At 43.9% G+C, this 17662-nt stretch overlaps 1 protein-coding gene across 3 annotated transcripts in view; it reads right to left on the reverse strand.

The window, feature by feature from the left end:
* Positions 1 to 463: 463 nt before the first annotated feature.
* Positions 464 to 17662, reverse strand: part of ATP10A (ATPase phospholipid transporting 10A (putative)) — a 192618-nt gene continuing 175419 nt past the window's right edge. The window contains exons 13-22 of one of the 3 annotated variants that reach the window (XM_040493882.1): positions 17119 to 17303; positions 15537 to 15623; positions 15296 to 15392; positions 12620 to 12696; positions 9231 to 9356; positions 5412 to 5612; positions 2785 to 2865; positions 2603 to 2707; positions 1934 to 2121; positions 464 to 1765 (exon numbers count right to left, since the gene is read on the reverse strand). In XM_040493882.1, coding sequence (XP_040349816.1) covers positions 1147 to 1765; positions 1934 to 2121; positions 2603 to 2707; positions 2785 to 2865; positions 5412 to 5612; positions 9231 to 9356; positions 12620 to 12696; positions 15296 to 15392; positions 15537 to 15623; positions 17119 to 17303 — 1766 coding nt within the window. In that variant the 3' untranslated portion in view covers positions 464 to 1146. Of the gene's footprint in view, positions 1766 to 1933; positions 2122 to 2602; positions 2708 to 2784; positions 2866 to 5411; positions 5613 to 9230; positions 9357 to 12619; positions 12697 to 15295; positions 15624 to 17118; positions 17304 to 17662 lie in introns of all 3 variants that reach the window. The other 2 variants (XM_040493881.1, XM_040493880.1) reach the window with 2 other exon arrangements.

Raw genomic sequence — 17662 nt, forward strand, 5'->3', positions numbered from 1 at the left:
TTTTTGTACCTTGCTGTTCTTAGGGACACCCAGCCACAAGACACCTAAGCAAGGGTCACATGATGCTCACTTCACATCCCTAGGCTGAACAGAGCAACTGACTCACAACTGATGGCAAAGTGCAAAGAGAAGTCTCTGAAGAGGAAATGATATATCATTAATGATCTTGGATATTTCATTTTTTTTTCCTCCTTTTCCCACTGTTTAGAGTAAGAGAAATAATGACTTGTAAGATAAATGCCTAAAGATACACACTTAAAAAGCCTTGTCCCTTGGAAGGAAGGATCTGGTAGGTGCTGATAGCCTGGTGCAGGGAGCCATGGAATAAACCTAGTGTTACAGTGTGCAGCTTTCATGACACCCTGCTGTATCCTGCATGGTGTCTAAAAGTGTCCTGTGGTACTTAGAACATGTTGTTAGGTCACATATTCATAACTTCACACAACAGTGGCAACAGGACATATTCTCTTTGCAAAGTGAAAGTTTTTATTGCTTGTTATGATTTTGACAGGCAAAACCCTACATAGGGACTGTAATACCTACAATACCTATAAAGTGATCTTTATAGAATGCATGAGTAGACTTCAACGTTAGGATGAACTCCACGCATGCATTCTCTCTTTCCTTTTTCTGGGTGAAGCGGAGCCCAGCTCTCCCAGGTTGGTGGAGGCAGGGCAAAGGAACAAGGACAAAGACAGAGAACCTGCATTCTTGTCCCATCATGTCGCCTCACTACTGGCCATACCCACCTGGGATTCACTGAGCTCACACACACATTTTCAAGTGGGGAAAACCAAGGTCATGCATGTTGAAGAAATTCAATCATATTGCATTTTCTTATAAAATGAGATGAAAAAATAAATCTAAACACACTTTTCAAGTGTTTCTTTTCTTTAAATTTTTATATATGTTAAATCTCTTATTTTCCTTTTCAACATATTCTACTTAGAACTTTTAAAAAATAAATTTTCTTTTTGGTACCTTTCATTTCCTGTGTTAGCCTTGGAAACATAAAATACATCTCACTAGAACTCTTCTGTGCAAAATAATAAACATAAATAATATTAACATCTAAGTTATATAAAAAGAGGCCATTTCAAGGTTTTCACTGCTACTGCCATCAGCTGTGGTCCCTGGAAGATGCTCCTAGAAATAGTTGGTGGTTTGCCCATTTAAGCCACACAGATCCTGGTCTGGCTGAGGCGGGTTAGGCAAAAATTCACTGTCCCTCTTGTCCATCTGTAAACTACTTCGAGAGAACTGTAAGACACTTCCTAGCCCATTGACCAGCGAGAGGGGGGAAATCCAGTTGAATGAGCTGAAGTTGGGCAGGTTGAAAATGGACGACAGGGAGGCTGCCCTGCTGGTGCTGGTGGGTTTCATCTTGGAGTCCCCAGGACACCCTTCCAGGATAGCCTCCCTTGGCATGGAGGACCCGGGGGACTGACTGCTCAGTCCTTCTAGCAGAATATCCTCCCTTAAGGGCACATTCATGTCAACCACACTGGGCTCCCCACGAGCTTCTGGGGAGCAGGCTGGCCGCTGCATATGCCAAGATGCCTGTGAGATGCAGTCCCGGGAGAGGGATCCAGAGGTACTGATTCTCCTCTGTTCAGACGATTCAGTTCTGGGTTCTCCTGGGAGGTGTCCCTGAGCAAAGGTCTCTTTGGGAGCAATGAGTTTCTTGGGGGACCTCTTGGCCATCTGGCGCCCCAGCTGAAGTTGGGTGGGGAAAAGGCTCCCCTGCATGGCTTTGAAAAACAATCTGGAAAGAGCATATAAAAAACAGTTATCCGTGGATAGAGCTTTTGAGTTTTCTGAGACTTGCACAATGTAAAAACACTGAGAATGTTTATATATTCTGAAATATATAAAGCCTGAGAATGCTACAGAGCTCACTTAGGACTTGAGGGACACTGTCCCTTATACCTACCTGGGAAGCAATGCAGCAACAGGTGCTATGAAACAAGTCAAGTAAAATACGGGGTCGCCCAGTAATGTTTGAATAGTCCAATAAGGATTGGATGGAGGATAACACGTTGCACAAGAAGCATTGTAAATCAAAGCCACAGTGAAAAATAAAAGGATACTGAAGCCACAAGCTATCCAGTTGAGCCAGGTCTAAGGGGAAAAGAGAAAGACAGGACTTTTATTTCAATAAAAATGCACTGGTCAACTGTGAGCGGGTAGCTGTTCTAAGGGTTTAGCAAAAACACAGGTCTTTGGCACAGACAGCCAGGAGGCCTTGATGAGGCTGCCTTCAGCATCTATGGACCAGCCTGGACACAGGGAGATGGAAGTCAGGGATATGAATGAAAGGAGAGGGGGGAAGGGGGTGGGACATGAGGTAGAGGAGGAGGGGAAAGAGGGCAGGAAAGAGCTTAATGTTGCCCAGGTGAAGTATTTGTGTCAGGATGCAGCAGTTCCCACACCAGGGGCTCCATACATGTGGCAGGCCCACATATTTGTTTTCCTTATCCACAGTGAGGCTAGCTTTGTAGTAACCTGTCTGCTCAGAAACCTTCTAGATGTCATGGAATCTGCCTGGGAGGGTGGGGCCCGCAGCATCAGCACCCTTTGGGATCATGTCCACAGCACTTACCCAGGTCTTGGTTTCAATACCAAGGTGCAAGAGGAAGGTGAACAGCGCGATTGCTGTTATGGGGGTCCCCCAGGTAAACACATCTGTGTCTGAGTCATAGTAGGCCTGAAAGACAGCAGTGTCCTGTGTCTGTGGGTCACTGGATGAAGCTGATTAAGAAAGACTGCCAGGTGTCAACTTACCAGGTAAGGAATGAAAAAGCAAACCAGGCTCTGGAAAGCAGCATCAGCCATGTTTAACCAGAAGGTACGTGGCCGATATTCCTGAGACACAAAAACAATCACAGATTACAGGGAAGTGTACATCTCTTCAAATGATGTTTTCCAGTAGCTACAGGGCCTGTAGATATCACCCTAGGGCAATTTGCTAATTCAGGACTTTTGGTGCTTGAGGTCCCAGAGGGCTGAGGAAAAAACACAACGCAAACATCTGCAGAGGCATCCAACTGAGTCAATCACTGAGAGTATCTGTATACAAGACCAGCTACAGTAGTTCTAGGCCAACAATAGACAGATAAAACCATTTTCTAAAGCCTATGGGGAGCATTTTCCTAGGGTAGACACAGCAGCTCAAATTCTGGACATCTTGCTCCAATTTGAGTCCTTCTACTCCTACTTTGTCAGGGTTTTGCACCCTTTGTTGGTGGGTCTTTTAGAATGTTTCTTAAAAGTGTCTTTTAAAATTAGATCATGGATGTATTTAATGTTAAAATAAAAAAGCTGTACACTGGGGCACCTGGGTGACTCAGTCGGCTAAGCGTCCAACTTCGGCTCAGGTCATGATCTCATGGTTCGTGAGTTTGAGCCCCATGTCAGGCTCTGAGAGCCTGGAGCCTGCTTTAGAGTCTGTGTCTCCCTCTCTCTCTGCCCCTCCCCTGCTGGTGCTGTCTCTCTTTCTCTCTCAAAAATAAATAAACATTTAAAAAAATTAAATAAAAAAAGCTGTACACTGAGGGCAAAAATGACCTTGATGTGGACTGATCAAGCTTTCATTAACTGGGTAACAAAATGTGTACTGGACTCTGAGTTCCTGAGCAACTGGGGCTGGTACTGGCTTGCAGGAAATGTAGACTGGACTGAATGAGCATTTACTGAGCAGTTAAGAAAGTGCTGGTTAGGCCCTTCCTTCAGTTCCCTAGTTCCACAGGACAAACTCCCTGTGTCTGGTTCCCTAGACCAGCCTCAGCTGAGGCTGAGCTGAGGATAAGAGGCCCAGCTGAGCACAGGAATTTCTCCACTGACAGGCAACTAGCAAAGGCCCTCCTCATTGGCCAGACCCTCAGTAGCTCCTACCCTGCAGCCCAACCCCCTCTCCCCCTCCCCACCCCCCCCAGCTGCCTAAGAGGGAACTCAGTGTCAATGAGGGTGATCAGGGGAGTCAACTCAAAAGTAAACAAGTTCTAAATTAGAGACTGTTGTAGTTGTAAGAGATAGGGAGGATACATATGCATACATATGATGATTCCAACTAGCAAAGAGAAGCACTTAGAGGGCCTGAGTTATTTATTTTTATATGAAATTTATTGTCAAATTGGTTTCCATACAACACCCAGTGCTCATCCCAACAGATGACCTCCTCAATGCCCATCACCCACCTTCCCTTCCCCCCAAACCGCCATCAACCCTCAGTTTGTTCTCAGTATTTAAGAGTCTCTTATAGTTTGCCTCCTTCCCTTTCTGTAACTTTTTCCCCCCCTTCCCCTTCCCCCTGGTTGAGTTTCTCAGGACCCACATATGAGTGAAAACATATGGTATCTGTCTTTCTCTGCCTGACTTATTTCACTTAGCATAACACTATCCAGTTCCATCCACATTGCTACAAATGGCCAGATTTCATTCTTTCTCATTGCCAAGTAGTATTCCATTGTATATATAAACCACATCGTCTTTATCCATTTGTCAGTTGATGGACATTTAGGTTCTTTCTATAATTTTAGAGGGCTTTAAATGATGGGAGGACTAGCTGGTAATCAGCAGTCAATCTATGTGGTGTATTGATGTAAACATGTATTTATATTTGTTTGAATTAACTTATTCTCTCAATGTTTTCCCCATGGGTTTATCTTCTGGTTAAGTCCCATTCAAAATAATCACACTGTGGATGGGGGATAGGAGGTTGTTTTAGAAAAATCCCTGCTCTGGGGCATCTGGGTGGTTCAGTGGGTTAAGTGTCTGACTTCACCTTAGGTCACAATCTCATGGTTTGTGGGTTTGAGCCCTGCATTGAGCTCTGTGCTGACAGCTCAGAGCCTGGAGCCTGCTTCAGATTCTGTGTCTCCCTCTCCCTATGTCCCTCCCCTGCTTGTGTTGTCTCTCTCAAAGATAAATAAATGTTTTAAAAAAAAGATTAAAAAAAAGAAAAATCCCTGCTCAGGAGTCAGCCACCTGGCCCTGACTTCAACTCCAAGTGGATTTTCCTTGAGTTCCTGGAGATTCTTGGTGTAGAGACAGTTTTCACCTCACTATACTTTTTCTTTAAAGCTCCCTCTTTTTTTTTTTTTTTTTAGCTTTATTGAGGTAAATTGATACACAAAACCTGCACACATTTAATATATACATCTTGATGGGTTTGGGCATATGCATACACCAGTATACTGTCACTCCAACCAATAACCTCACTCTACTTAATGTACGGCACAATCAAGTAGATAGAATCCATTTTTTCATCCCACTGGTCACTTTTCACAATTTTAACAATTTCTCCCAGGGTGTCTAGTTAAAGGGAGGTGTGAAGACTTGCACTTTCTGTAAGGTGAACATGGAGAGTGGGAGGGCCAAGATAGGAAGTGGGTACAGGAAGGGTCCCTCACCTCCATGTTCTGACCACTCTTGTAGAGCTGTGGTTCAGTCAGCAGTACATCAGCTGGCACATCCTTGTCCAGCACCCCAGTCACAAGCTGGGGAAGTGACGAGAAGAGCAGATTAAAGAAGATCAGATACCACTGGTCAATCATAGCAGATGCAGAGAAGCCACAGTAAAACTGGAACCAGAACAGGAGGCCCACAAACATCTGAAATCAAGAAAGGAAGAATGGGGATAAGCAATTCTTAGCTGTCCCTGCAGATTCTCATCCAAGGGATCTAAGAGTTTTGCAAAATTTGACTAACAAGATTAAACTTATTGACAACAATTTCCTCCAAAGATAGCCGTAACACTGTTGCTGTCTCTCCCTCCTCATTTCCTTGAGTATGAAGGACCAGCAATGGGAGATGAGAATTCCCAAGCAGAGCCCATGGAGAGAGGACACTGGTACCAGCCTGTGAGAAATGCAGATTGGATGGAACAAGCATTTACTGAGCACTTATGAAAGTGCTGGTTAGGCCTTTCCTGACAGTCCCTTACCTCCACAGGACAAATTCCTTATATCTTGTTCCTAAGGCTAGCCGAGATAAAGTCCAGCTGAGTAGAAGCATTCCTCATAAAGGTCCAGCAGGGTCTAGGGTTGCTCACATTTCAAAAGGGTCAGCTGTGTTCTTCACCCATGGCAGCTTCTTCCCTAGCACCTCTCCTCTGCGATAGTAAACTAAACCTACTTGTGTTACATCCCAGATCTTGCCACTGTCTTTAGTCACAAACATTTTCTGATGAAGAACAGTGGGAAATTATTGCTTCCCATGGCAAAGAGGACACACAGGAACATGGCAGAAGTCGGTAATGCTACCAACATTGGTGCCTTGACCAAGTCCTGATATCCACCGGGCACTCTGCTGGCAGGTGAGCTGTAGTTATTATCACTGGCTCTTACAGCTACCCCCCACTTTGCCAAATAGTAAAGTGAAGACCACCGAGCTTGAACAGCCTCTTCAAGTCCATGCTCAGTAGGAGTTGGGTGGATCTCTTCCCACTATCACTGAATATCAGTGGCTTGAGTGTATTTACATGAGAGCATGGCAGTTTAGTGATGGCAAAGCATTTACACTTATAAGTTGTACACTTATCAATTTGGCACAGATCATTTAACCCCTTTCTGCTTCAGTGTCCTTGTCCATGAAATGGGCATCCCAGTGGTACTTAGCTATGGGTTGTTGTAAGGATTAATGAACTTATGCATTTAAAGTACTCACAAGAGCTCCTTGTGAGTACTATAGGTACTCACTTATGGTTTGTACAGTTAGCAGTACAGTTATTTTCTTAGCCTCAAGCAGGGCCAGCATGTTTACCCCATTTAGAGAAAAGGAAACTCAAGTCCAGCATGTTAAATGACTTAACTATGGTCATTGTATAAGCAATACACCCAACTTGTTCAGCCACTTGTGGGTCTGGGCCTGGAGGGCATGGACACTCCCAGGACAGAACATGGTGGAAGAACATTCTCTGCTGGGGACCACAGGTAATGGCCTGGGTTTTAGTTCTGGAGCTGTCACTGTCTCTTTCTGACCTTGACTCAGTCACTTACCTTCTCTGAGCTTTGGTTTCTGGACCTGAAAATGCCTTGCTCTGAAGATCAGAAAAAAATGACACATTTCCTCCAAGTCTTGTTTCAGTCTATGACCTAATGCAACTTTTCCCTTCCACACTGAAAACTAACAAACTTGGATTTTTCATTGACTTTCTTCCATTCTCACTCCGATTGTTGACTTTCACCCACCCCCATAGGCTCAGCCTAATGAGTCATCAATGAGCAACTAGAATCAGGAGAAAGAGGAGGAAAAGTACTTAAATAATTGAGACTTTTTTTTCCCCTGTAGTACCAAAAAGACTTCTTCCCAAACTACTGTTGCTATGGAAACTTTCCTTCTCTCCTAAAACTAATGAATTTCTCACTTTGGGAGGCAGGGTGATTTTCCTTGCACTTCTCAACTAGATTAAATGCTTGTTAACAGAGGCCCTGCATCTTATGTGGAATAAAGACAAGTACCCCCTCCTTCTTCCATTCCCTCCAGGACAGATTCATTATGGCAGGCAGGAGGCTGTGCTCATTCAGGTAGCCACTCTGGCACTCATTTGCAACTAAAATGTTGAATTTCTTCCCCTCCGTCTGCGAAATTTTCATGAGGAATTACAGAGAATAGACCTCAATTCTCATGTTTTGCTTTTAGAAAACAATCAGAAAAATCGCTAGGAAGCAAAAAAACTTGCTCAAGATTGCATAAGTAATTAATGACAGAAAGAGAGCTAGGGTTCCATCTGCCCAGCCCCTCATCTGTACTCAAGCACCCATTCACCTCTTTGGGAACTGGGAACCTCTAAGTTTGCAACTATATGCATGGAGACCTCAGCTCTGGGGATGCAATGCTAGCATGGCACAGACTTCCTTGGACAGAATCCTAGGCAGAACCTAATCTGAATTAATTTCCAGGACCCAACCTACCAATCAGACATGCCCTGACTGGTCCTGAGTATCTGTATTCATTTTGCTAGAAGACATTTTGAAATTGGATGAGGGTGAGGGGGCAAGAGGGTTGGGAAAGATAGGTAGGTCTAAATCTCCAGAACAAACAAGAACAAGAGGCATACCGGTGGCAGTTTAGACTTAGTATGATTTTTAAGTGGAATTAATGGGAAAGAAATAAGAAATATATCTTTTCATTTATTGTGTATTTTATTCTTTTTCAGAAGAGTATAGGATGACCTTGACATTGGAATTGTGGTATCCAATGTGATAGATTTGTGGGACTACCCTGAAAGATCACTTATACCAAGAGTTTATTTTGTCTGTTTATACATTCAGCCACAAGCTATCAGAGACAAGAGCAACACATACCCACTCAGCAACTTCTTAGCAAAATGTCTATCCCTCACCTACAAGAAGGGCAGGGTTCAGAAATGGCCATGGCATCCATTCTGAAGGGCTATGGAGAAAGACGCTTGTCTGCCAAGGTCTTAGTAATAAAAGAACTAAGAATTAAACATTAGGATCAACATGAAATGGAGAAACGTCCTGGATTAGAGCCTCTGGAGAGAGAACTGTAATCAGCCAGCCTGGGTATGACTCAACCGGAGCGTCAACTACCGACTGAGCTGGCCAGAAGGGGGCATGTCTGCCCTGCCAGCACAGAAGAGAGTGTGGCAAGACACTGCTGGTGGCGCTGTTCCTCGGGCCCTAAGCTTGCATTCTGACTAGGGGACTGGCACACTGGCCCAGTGTGGGTATGTTTCAACAGAGGCTGTTCAATATTGGAATCACAGCATGACTAAGTCCTGTCATTCTGATTCCAGGACTGCCAATACACTCCTACTTGTCACTGGATTTCCTGACTGCTCTAGAGTGAGCAATGATCAGAGGACTCCTCTCTGTGGACACCTCAGCAGTCTGCTCCTGAGAAACACATTAACAGAGTGGTTAAGAGTTGGGAGCCAGATGAACTGGGGTTAAATGCTGCCTTGACTACTCACTAGCTGTGTGACCTTGTGCAAACAAGTGGACATTCTTGTTTGATCCACCTGTTTCCACAACTTACTCCCTTGGAGGTGCAGTTACTCTCATGTGCCTGTGAGTTAGACTCCTGAGCCTATAGGGTGCAAGCCCAGGCCAGGCCTGGGGGAAGTTCACAAAGGCTGAGGAGGATGGAACCGACAGGAAGCCTTGGGATGGCCAGTGGGCCACATTCAGGTGATGGTCCAATAAATCTCAGCTAAGGCTTTTTGAATTCAAACACTCTAGAAACCAGAAGTGTCAAATACCTACTGTATTTTTGTAGAAGAAGTACAGCACCATGTTGGCAAGTCGGGAATAGCACCAATGTCCATGAACAATTAAGAGTCTCTCAAGGTATCGGAATCTCGGCACTGCAAAGTCACTGGCCATCACTGCCTTGAAAGGGAGAGAAGTCCCTGTTATTGTTGACACCTTATTCCACCTAAGGTCTGTCATATCTTCCCCAAATACAAGGCAAACATGCATGGAGAAATCCAGTTTCAAACACAAATGTACATGTGACTGGCCAAGGCTCACTTTACCAGGATTTCCCTTATTATCTCGTTCAGTTAAAAAAAAAAATCAATCTCAACAAGCACTCTAGTTCAGGGATATCATTTTATAGAAGTCATTTAAGATTTAAAATATATGTAATTTATTTTTACAAGTTTTTGTTTTCCAATGCTTTTTTTAACAAGCAAAAAACAAAAACAAAAGCCCAGAGATGTACACAGCTTCTCTGCTATTCTCCACTCTCTGATGTTTTATTCATATTAGGATTTCAACCCAGAGATGAACCAAAGCTGCCCCTTTTGTATGCATCCTGGCAATTGACCATCCGGATAGGTATGTTTTGGGTCCTTCTCCTCAGGAGCCACAGGTGATAAGCAAGGCCAAGCCTATGGCTCTGCAGGCCTTCACATAATCCAGTCCCAGGAAGCCGCTAAAGGGCAATGGGTGTCCACTCCACCCAGAAGACAGTGGGGGAAAGCAGGTTTCCTCCATGGACAGGAAAGATGACTGGGGGTGGAAGCTTCCTCTCACTTCACTCAGCATCATGCTCTATACAATTAAACTGGGCCAGATGAATGCCATCAAAATTATATCTTTTGTACCCAGAATAACTTAGACCCCACCATATAATGAATTTTTCTATGTGGGAAAAAAAAGTTAAAGAAAATATCAGGAAAAGATAGATTTCTGCTCATCTTTGAAGGATTGTTCTATACAAAAATGTCAGTCTGCTTCATTTATTTCCCTAGTCAAATAACTCCTAGAAAATAGTAGATCACACTTAATGTGGTCTTCTGTGGATCAGAATAATGTAATTATACATGACAGAAAAGTGAGAAGCCTTAGAACATCTGCTTTCTGAATCAAAAGTTAAGGATTTCAAAGCAAATACTGTTTCTATACCTCTTTCTGTCACCACTGGGGTTTGGAGGGCTTTGTGTATTCCTCTCCAGACTTCTGACACTCCTTCCTGCCTCCAAATCTAGGCCCCAAACCCACTGTTTGTCCCTCTGTCAAGATGGATCCCAGCTAGGTTAGATCCTCCATGCAGAAACTAGTGTTTCTCTTTGATGGCATTTATTACAATTGTGACTATTTGTGAACATTTAAAATATGTATCTGTCTTCCCAGCTTTTTTCTGGACATTCCATGAGAGCCAGGATAGTAGAGGTTGTGATCACCCTGAATCCTGAGTTCTGAGTCAGTGCTTGGCCCCATGAAGTGATCAATAAACATGGGGAACTAGATGACCCCATGAAGACCAAGCTTCTTGGAGATGCAGGATCTCCTTTGTCCAATTGGGATAGCTTCTCCCATCATGCTCTATACAGTTAAAGTAACTGGGCCAGACAAATGCCCAGTTGGCTAATCTGGGAAGCTCCAAACACTCTCACTCATTCTCGATCTGCTCAGATTCCTAGTGTCACTGTTACCACAGCATCCCACAAAGTCTGTCTTCCAAAGGGCTCACCTTTACTTACTGGACTAAAATGAAAGCAGGTAAATATTCCCTGGGAACCTGAGCACTTAGAACAGTAAGAAAAGGTATCAGGAATTATTGTCGTCTTACTTAATGCATCCTTAATAAGAAGTGTGCCTTTAATAAATGCGAAAGTGTCCAGCAACATCCTACCTGGAAGTTATGCCCACTCAAAGCTTTGTCTCAGTATGTGCCCTATGGCTTGGCTGTTCCCATCACTTCTCACATGATTTAAATCATGGATCTCTCTGGCCCCTGCCTTGAGGAAGTGAGTAGTGGTGGCAGATCAGTCTCTTCCCCATCCAAAAATCTGACCATCTTTCACACAAAATGTATTTACTTGGTGCATTTCTCTTGCATATACTATTTATGGGCACTGCCCTGGTCAGCTTTTCACTACAGGAAACCGATGCAATGGTGGCGATAATGAAAACATCAAAATGAACCAACTATTATGATTATGTTTATCAATTCACCACCCTAACCCCTTCCCCTGGGCACACAGCACTAAAAGGCAGGGATGGAACCAACCCTGGGCTGCATTTTTAGTTTCACGGAAGAATTAAAACCACACAAGTAACATAGCACAGTGACTGAGGTCAGATGAAAGCAGGAGAGTAAGGCATGTGCTGAGATTGGGCCAAGAGGGAACTACTGTGTTTCTAGCTCAGGACTTTCCAACTTACTATTATTTGCATGTCAGGTAAGGAAATTAAGGAGTTCTGCACAGACCTGGCACATATTAAGCGTTCAATGAATAATTACTGATTGCATCAATGAATGAATCAACCAATGACTAAATGGTGACCAACATCTGGATTTTTAGGAGAAGAAAACAGGATAGATTGTTCTCTAAAATCTCCACCAAGTTAAAAAAAAATGTCATGATTCAAAGTTAATCAAATGTTGGAAATTGTTGTGATACTACATCCAGAAGAAAGTTATTTATTTTATTTTATTTTATTTTATTTTTTTCAACATTTATTTTTGGGACAGAGAGAGACAGAGCATGAATGGGGGAGGGGCAGAGAGAGAGGGAGACACAGAATCGGAAACAGGCTCCAGGCTCTGAGCCATCAGCCTAGAGCCTGACATGGGGCTCGAACTCAGGGACTGCGAGATCGTGACCTGGCTGAAGTCGGACGCTTAACCGACTGCGCCACCCAGGCGCCCCCAGAAGAAAGTTATTTTTAATTAACTCAGTTGTTCAACATATAAATCACATGTTGAGAACCAACATAGTGACAAATGAAAAAGGCAGAGACTAATTTTCATGTGAGTCAAGATGGCTACTTTCAATTTTTATAATGATACCAGGTTCCAACTGTCCTACAGCAGATTCATTTTTTCAAATGGTTATCTCTAATGTTCAGGAACAGCAAAACATGCCCTCCAAGGATGAGCCATAAATAGCCATAGTGGTGATGACTCACCTTGCCTTACTCTGTTCCACTTATTTCACAAAAATATACTTATAGACATAGGCAAAGGTTTTTACTGCTTCATAAACATGAAGGATTAGCCATCTTCCACCTTATCGTCTACTACTGGCTTACAACCATCATGTTTTATTAAAGGCCAACCCTTTAGCTTACTTGACAAAGTTCATAGCAAGGTATGTCAGTGGGCCACTTGGACACATAGGACAGTCCTTATTGGTCTTTACCTGCATGCCCTCCTGGCCTGAGATCCCCACACCCACATCTGCCACCTGGATCATGCTGACATCATTGGCTCCATCTCCTAGAAACAGCACAGGCAGGAAGAATCGTTTGAGTTGAGGTGCACAGAATCAAATGGCTTGATGGATCTTCATGGGGTCCCTATTGGGCTGAGTCCTGTGAAAGGGTCATGGGGATGAGTGAGGAAGAGGCGGTACAGAGTTTGCCCAGGAAATTGAGTTAAGCAGTCAGAAAAAAACATGGTGTGAGGTTTGGAACTGCCTGTCACATCAAGAGATGTTTCAGAAAGCAGGCTCGCATGGTAACCATTTTACTTAGTATTTGGTCTACATTATTGGCTCATATACCTACACAGAGAGCCCATAACACAGTGTGGTGTCTGGCACAATAAAGATGGTATCATCACCATTATTATTACTTACTGAACTCTAGCCTTTATCACATGTAGAATATATCAGTCAAGTCTATTCTAATTCATACTAACAGGAGTGGCTTTCTGAACTGAACAAAGGAGGTTAAATTCTGCCTAGCAAACTGTAGAGTTCTTTTTGTACACTGATTACCAGCAAGTTTATTAGCTATTGTGCTTGCCTTTAGGTCCTTTAAAGATGTAATAAAGAAGAACTTCTATTTGTTCAGTCAAGCTGCTGATGGTTAGAAAATGGTTAGGAACATAAAACATAGGTTAGAGGTCTCATCATCTTCAGGGAAAAGCAAGCAGAGACTTAAAGTCTTTGTCACTAAGCGACAATGACCATTCTTGGAATGGGGCAATAGAAGGGCCCAAATCCCAGAGTACCTCCCAAGTTTCAAATGTGCAAAAAGTGCAGACCTACAAGTTGGAGTGATTCATAATGTGGCTATAGGATATCTGTGTCCTATGATTTTCCTCTTCTTTATTGTGCTGGCCCAACATGAGTGATCAGTCAATATTTGTCACACTGAAATTCTGTGAAGTAGTAACAATCTCTGCAGCTTCTCCCACAATGTCCCAATCAAAGTGAGATATGGGAGGCAATAATGTTCTCTACATTATTAACTGCTAGACACCTGGGACTAGGTGCCATCAATGCTTTCACTCATGGTCAAAGAAATGAGCAAAAGTTCTGATGTGTCATTACTTTCCCTTTCTCTTTTGAGATTCTATTTTGTTTTTTCTTTTCTTTGTAACCAACCAAGACTCTACCTCCATTTTTCAAAAATAAATACCATACACCAGTGATTCCGTGACTGATCCAGGCACTGAGTAAGCTTTGAAAATGTGGTTTACTCATTTGTGTCTTACACCAACCTTACCAGGAGGTATGGTCCTCATGTCACCGCTGAGAGTTGCTCAGAGAAGCCTGCACCCAGCCTGCACACTCCTCAGCACCTACAAAACTTGCTCAGGGAGCTCTGAAGGCCACTCCAGACACATGGGAGCAAAGGTGGTACTGAGACAGCCTCCTTTGGAAGGGGTCCACCCATGGAGACTTCCCACAGCCTGGACCAGGGAGTCATGGCTAAACATGTATTCACATCTATGCTCATCTCACTCCCCTTAGTGGTTACCACAGCCCTCAAGATTTACAGAGCTGTCTCCATGACAACCACACTAAGGCCCCCCCCGACCTCAGACCCAGACTCTACACTAACCTCAACCCTATCCTAATGTGAGAGGGTAGTAACCCCCACATCAACAAGGGGGGCTGTCACAGACCTTTTGCAGAAAATACTATAAATATTATTGATTAGTGAGGACCTTTTATTTCAAAACTAAATCTCACCTAGGTATGCATTCTATATTCAGGGAGACCAAAATTTTTGAGATCTGGGGGTCAAGGAGATCACTCTTTTCCCCAGGCTACCCAGTCTTTCCCAGCCCTCACCAGCAAGTGGTGCTGCTGAGTCCCTGAACCTGGTTGGAGACCAGACCCCACCCAACCAGATGTGGGTGGGGATGGTGCCCTGGGAGGAGGAGACAGGGGAGGACCAGGTAGCACTGGATAGGAGCCTAGAAAACTCTCCAGGCCAACAGTCTGCAAGGAAAAGCCACCATTAGATGCACAGTCCTTAAAGAAAGGATGTAAGATTTAGCAACTATTCACATGCTTATGTGAATTACATGTGAATTACATTTAATTACATGCTTGTCTTGGAACATTCAGCAAAATTCAAAGGATAAGAGGCAGTGGGAATTATGATCACCATCAAGTCTTTGGGCTCTTGTAGCATTATGGAGTCTTGGGACTCCAGTTGGCTCACAGTGACCGGAAACACCTGCAAAGGGCCTTCTTTCTAAGGTGTTCTTGGGTAATGGCTAGCATGCAGGGCTCTGCTGTGGCTGAGGCTGCCTGGAATGGCCGATCTCTAGTTTCCTGTCTTGCAGGAAACACTATAGAAGTTCTGTCTTCTTAAACCATCATTGTATTACTGGCTTCCTATATATAGCTATAACTGTTGCTACCATAGTTTGTAATTTTCAAATCTACATTTTGTATTTCAAACAGGATGTCTGTTTTATTGTATTAGGTGTGATTTTAAGAATAGGAAAAAGAGCAAGGAAGTGTTTCTCTGTCTTACGGGAGAGCATAGAAGGGGTGGAAAATGCAGGAAGCAGCTGCACAAGATGGGGGATACTCATTTACACAGGGCCCTGCCTGGCTAGCCTGGATACTTGCCTATGGCCAGGGTCATGGCCTTGAGCTTGCTTCTGACCAGTTTCACCACCATACTCTTCTGCAGAGGTGTCGAGCGACAGCAAAGGACTGACCGGCACTGCTTAGCGAGAAAGAGAAATTTGTCTTCTAGGTTTTTCTCAAGGGCATAGGCCAGACTTCTCCCGTCGATCACGAGGCTCGGGCTGGGGCCAGAGGTGGTAGACGTGGAGGGTGGGCAGAGAGGGGAGAACCCCACGCTCACGTTGTCTGTGGTCTTCTCAGGGGCAATGCGGGGGCTCCTGGACTGCACGTAGTATAGGCACTGGTCTAGCAGGGCCTCACAGGCCTCCTGAAATGGGCATGAGAGGACAGTGCAATTCATTCAGCTGCACCACAGATTACCTTCCTTGACACTCAAAGTCTGATCATCTCAAGGGCACCAGGCTGCAGGCTCTGCCCAGAAGGCCTCCCTCCTGAAACTGGGAAGTTAGTTGAAGATGAAGACTTTCCACATTGAAGAGGATGAACTTGTAGGGTTTTGATAAGATTCTACTTTTAATTTCCCATTGTACTATGTGGAGGTTAGATAGAATATCTTCATTTTGGAAGGTCTGAATGTATGTGGCTAAACTGCTGGCTGGTTAGGCGAGGAAGCCTTATATGTACTTCTCCCTGGCTCTCTGAGGCCTTTACTCAGCCCTTCTTGTTTCTTCTTGAGGTACAAAGCCCTTTAAAAGTCTTTGTTATGATCATCCTCTAAGGAAGTGTAATTATCAGTGTTTCCCTAATGTCTCCAGTTGACCAGGGAAATAAATTTTTTAACAAGCATACAAAAGGCTTTTACTGACAATGCCCTTTCAAAACTGTACCTGAATTCCAGAAAGAATAGGAACATTTAATGGGGAACCTGAGGGGTCAGGGGACATAAGAAAGACAACTATTTCCAGAAACAAACACACTCCAGGGAAGGCAAGTAGTTCTTGGCCCTTTATAGACAGTAAGCCCACTGGGTAAGCAATCGATTTCCTGCAATACACCCTGAAAATCCAGCTGTGTTCAGTAAGTGCTTATTGAGGAACTCTTGTACTTAGAAAAGTGAGTGAGACAAGACTTTGGCTCAGGTCATGATCTCAGTTTGTGAGTTCAAGCCCCACATTGGGCTCTGTGCTGACAGCTCAGAGCCTGGAGGCTGCTTCAGATTCTGTTTCTCTCTCTCTCTCTCTTCCCCTCCCCCACTCATGTGCGTGCATGCTCTCTCAAAAATAAATAAATATTAAAAAAAATTTTTTTAAAGAAAAAGTTGATGAATTGGACCTCATCATCCAGTTCAAAAAGATGTTTCAAGTGGGATCTCACTCAAGGAATCAGAGCCCAGACCAGGGCTTTATGAGAAGTAGATAATCCCTACATACTTGATGATTTAATAGATAAATGTGATTGGATCAAAACCCTCAGTGCACAGTGGGGCATCAATGAGACAACCCATCCTGTCCTGAGTACATCAGTGCTGAATGGACTGGTTCCCTGGCTCATGTGACCTCATAAAAGACTTCTCCAACATTGTTGACATGGACAGGTCAGGGAAAACAAGTTGAACTTTGCATTTGTAAAGTCCAGATGTATGTCCCTTTGAAATTAAGAAATTCCAGCAAATTCCACACCTTCCTAGGCAATGACAAAAACATTCTAAGTGCCAGAAACACAACACAGGTGTAAACAGAGAGGTAGAGGGCAAAGGCCTCTCATAGCAGTTGTCAGAAATTGAAAACATTCCTGTTGCTGTGGGGGCTAGTTGGGTATGAAGCTGTCCCAGGTAGAACACAGGCTCCTGGAAACATACACACCTGGGACTCAGCATTCAGGGTGATGACTTCCTCATCATGGTCCAGCAGTTTGCAGGCATATGCAATGTTAATAGCGGTTTCTTGTTTGTCACCGGTGAGAACCCAAATCTGCAGGCCTGCTTGACGCAATTTAGCAATGGTCTCTGGGACTCCATCCTGCAGGCGGTCTTCAATCCCAGTAGCACCTGGTCAAATGTGCAACAGTGTATGTGATCCCCCTCCTCACATTCCCCCAGACCCTGATGGGGTACGAATGCCATCACCAACACACCAAAGATGCTGGCATGACCCCATAGACTGGGAGCAACTTGAGGCTGGTCTCATGTGGAAGCAGTCTTTGATAATTCATCATTTCAGGACAGTGGTAAACCCTTTCAATAACTCCCTCGATTGACACAGTCAAGAATGAGTCAGAATAACTGAGGCACTAAACACAATTCTCTGTTCATTTGCCAACAACAAAGCACTTCCAATGTTTTCTAACATGCAGCTAATTTTTAACTTAATAGATAACATGGAAACAAATCTTGTGGGGAAATGTTTA

The sequence above is a fragment of the Herpailurus yagouaroundi genome, unplaced genomic scaffold (genome assembly GCF_014898765.1).
Source record: "Herpailurus yagouaroundi ecotype Mexico unplaced genomic scaffold, PumYag 185, whole genome shotgun sequence".
In the NCBI taxonomy this organism is placed as follows: domain Eukaryota; kingdom Metazoa; phylum Chordata; class Mammalia; order Carnivora; family Felidae; genus Herpailurus; species Herpailurus yagouaroundi.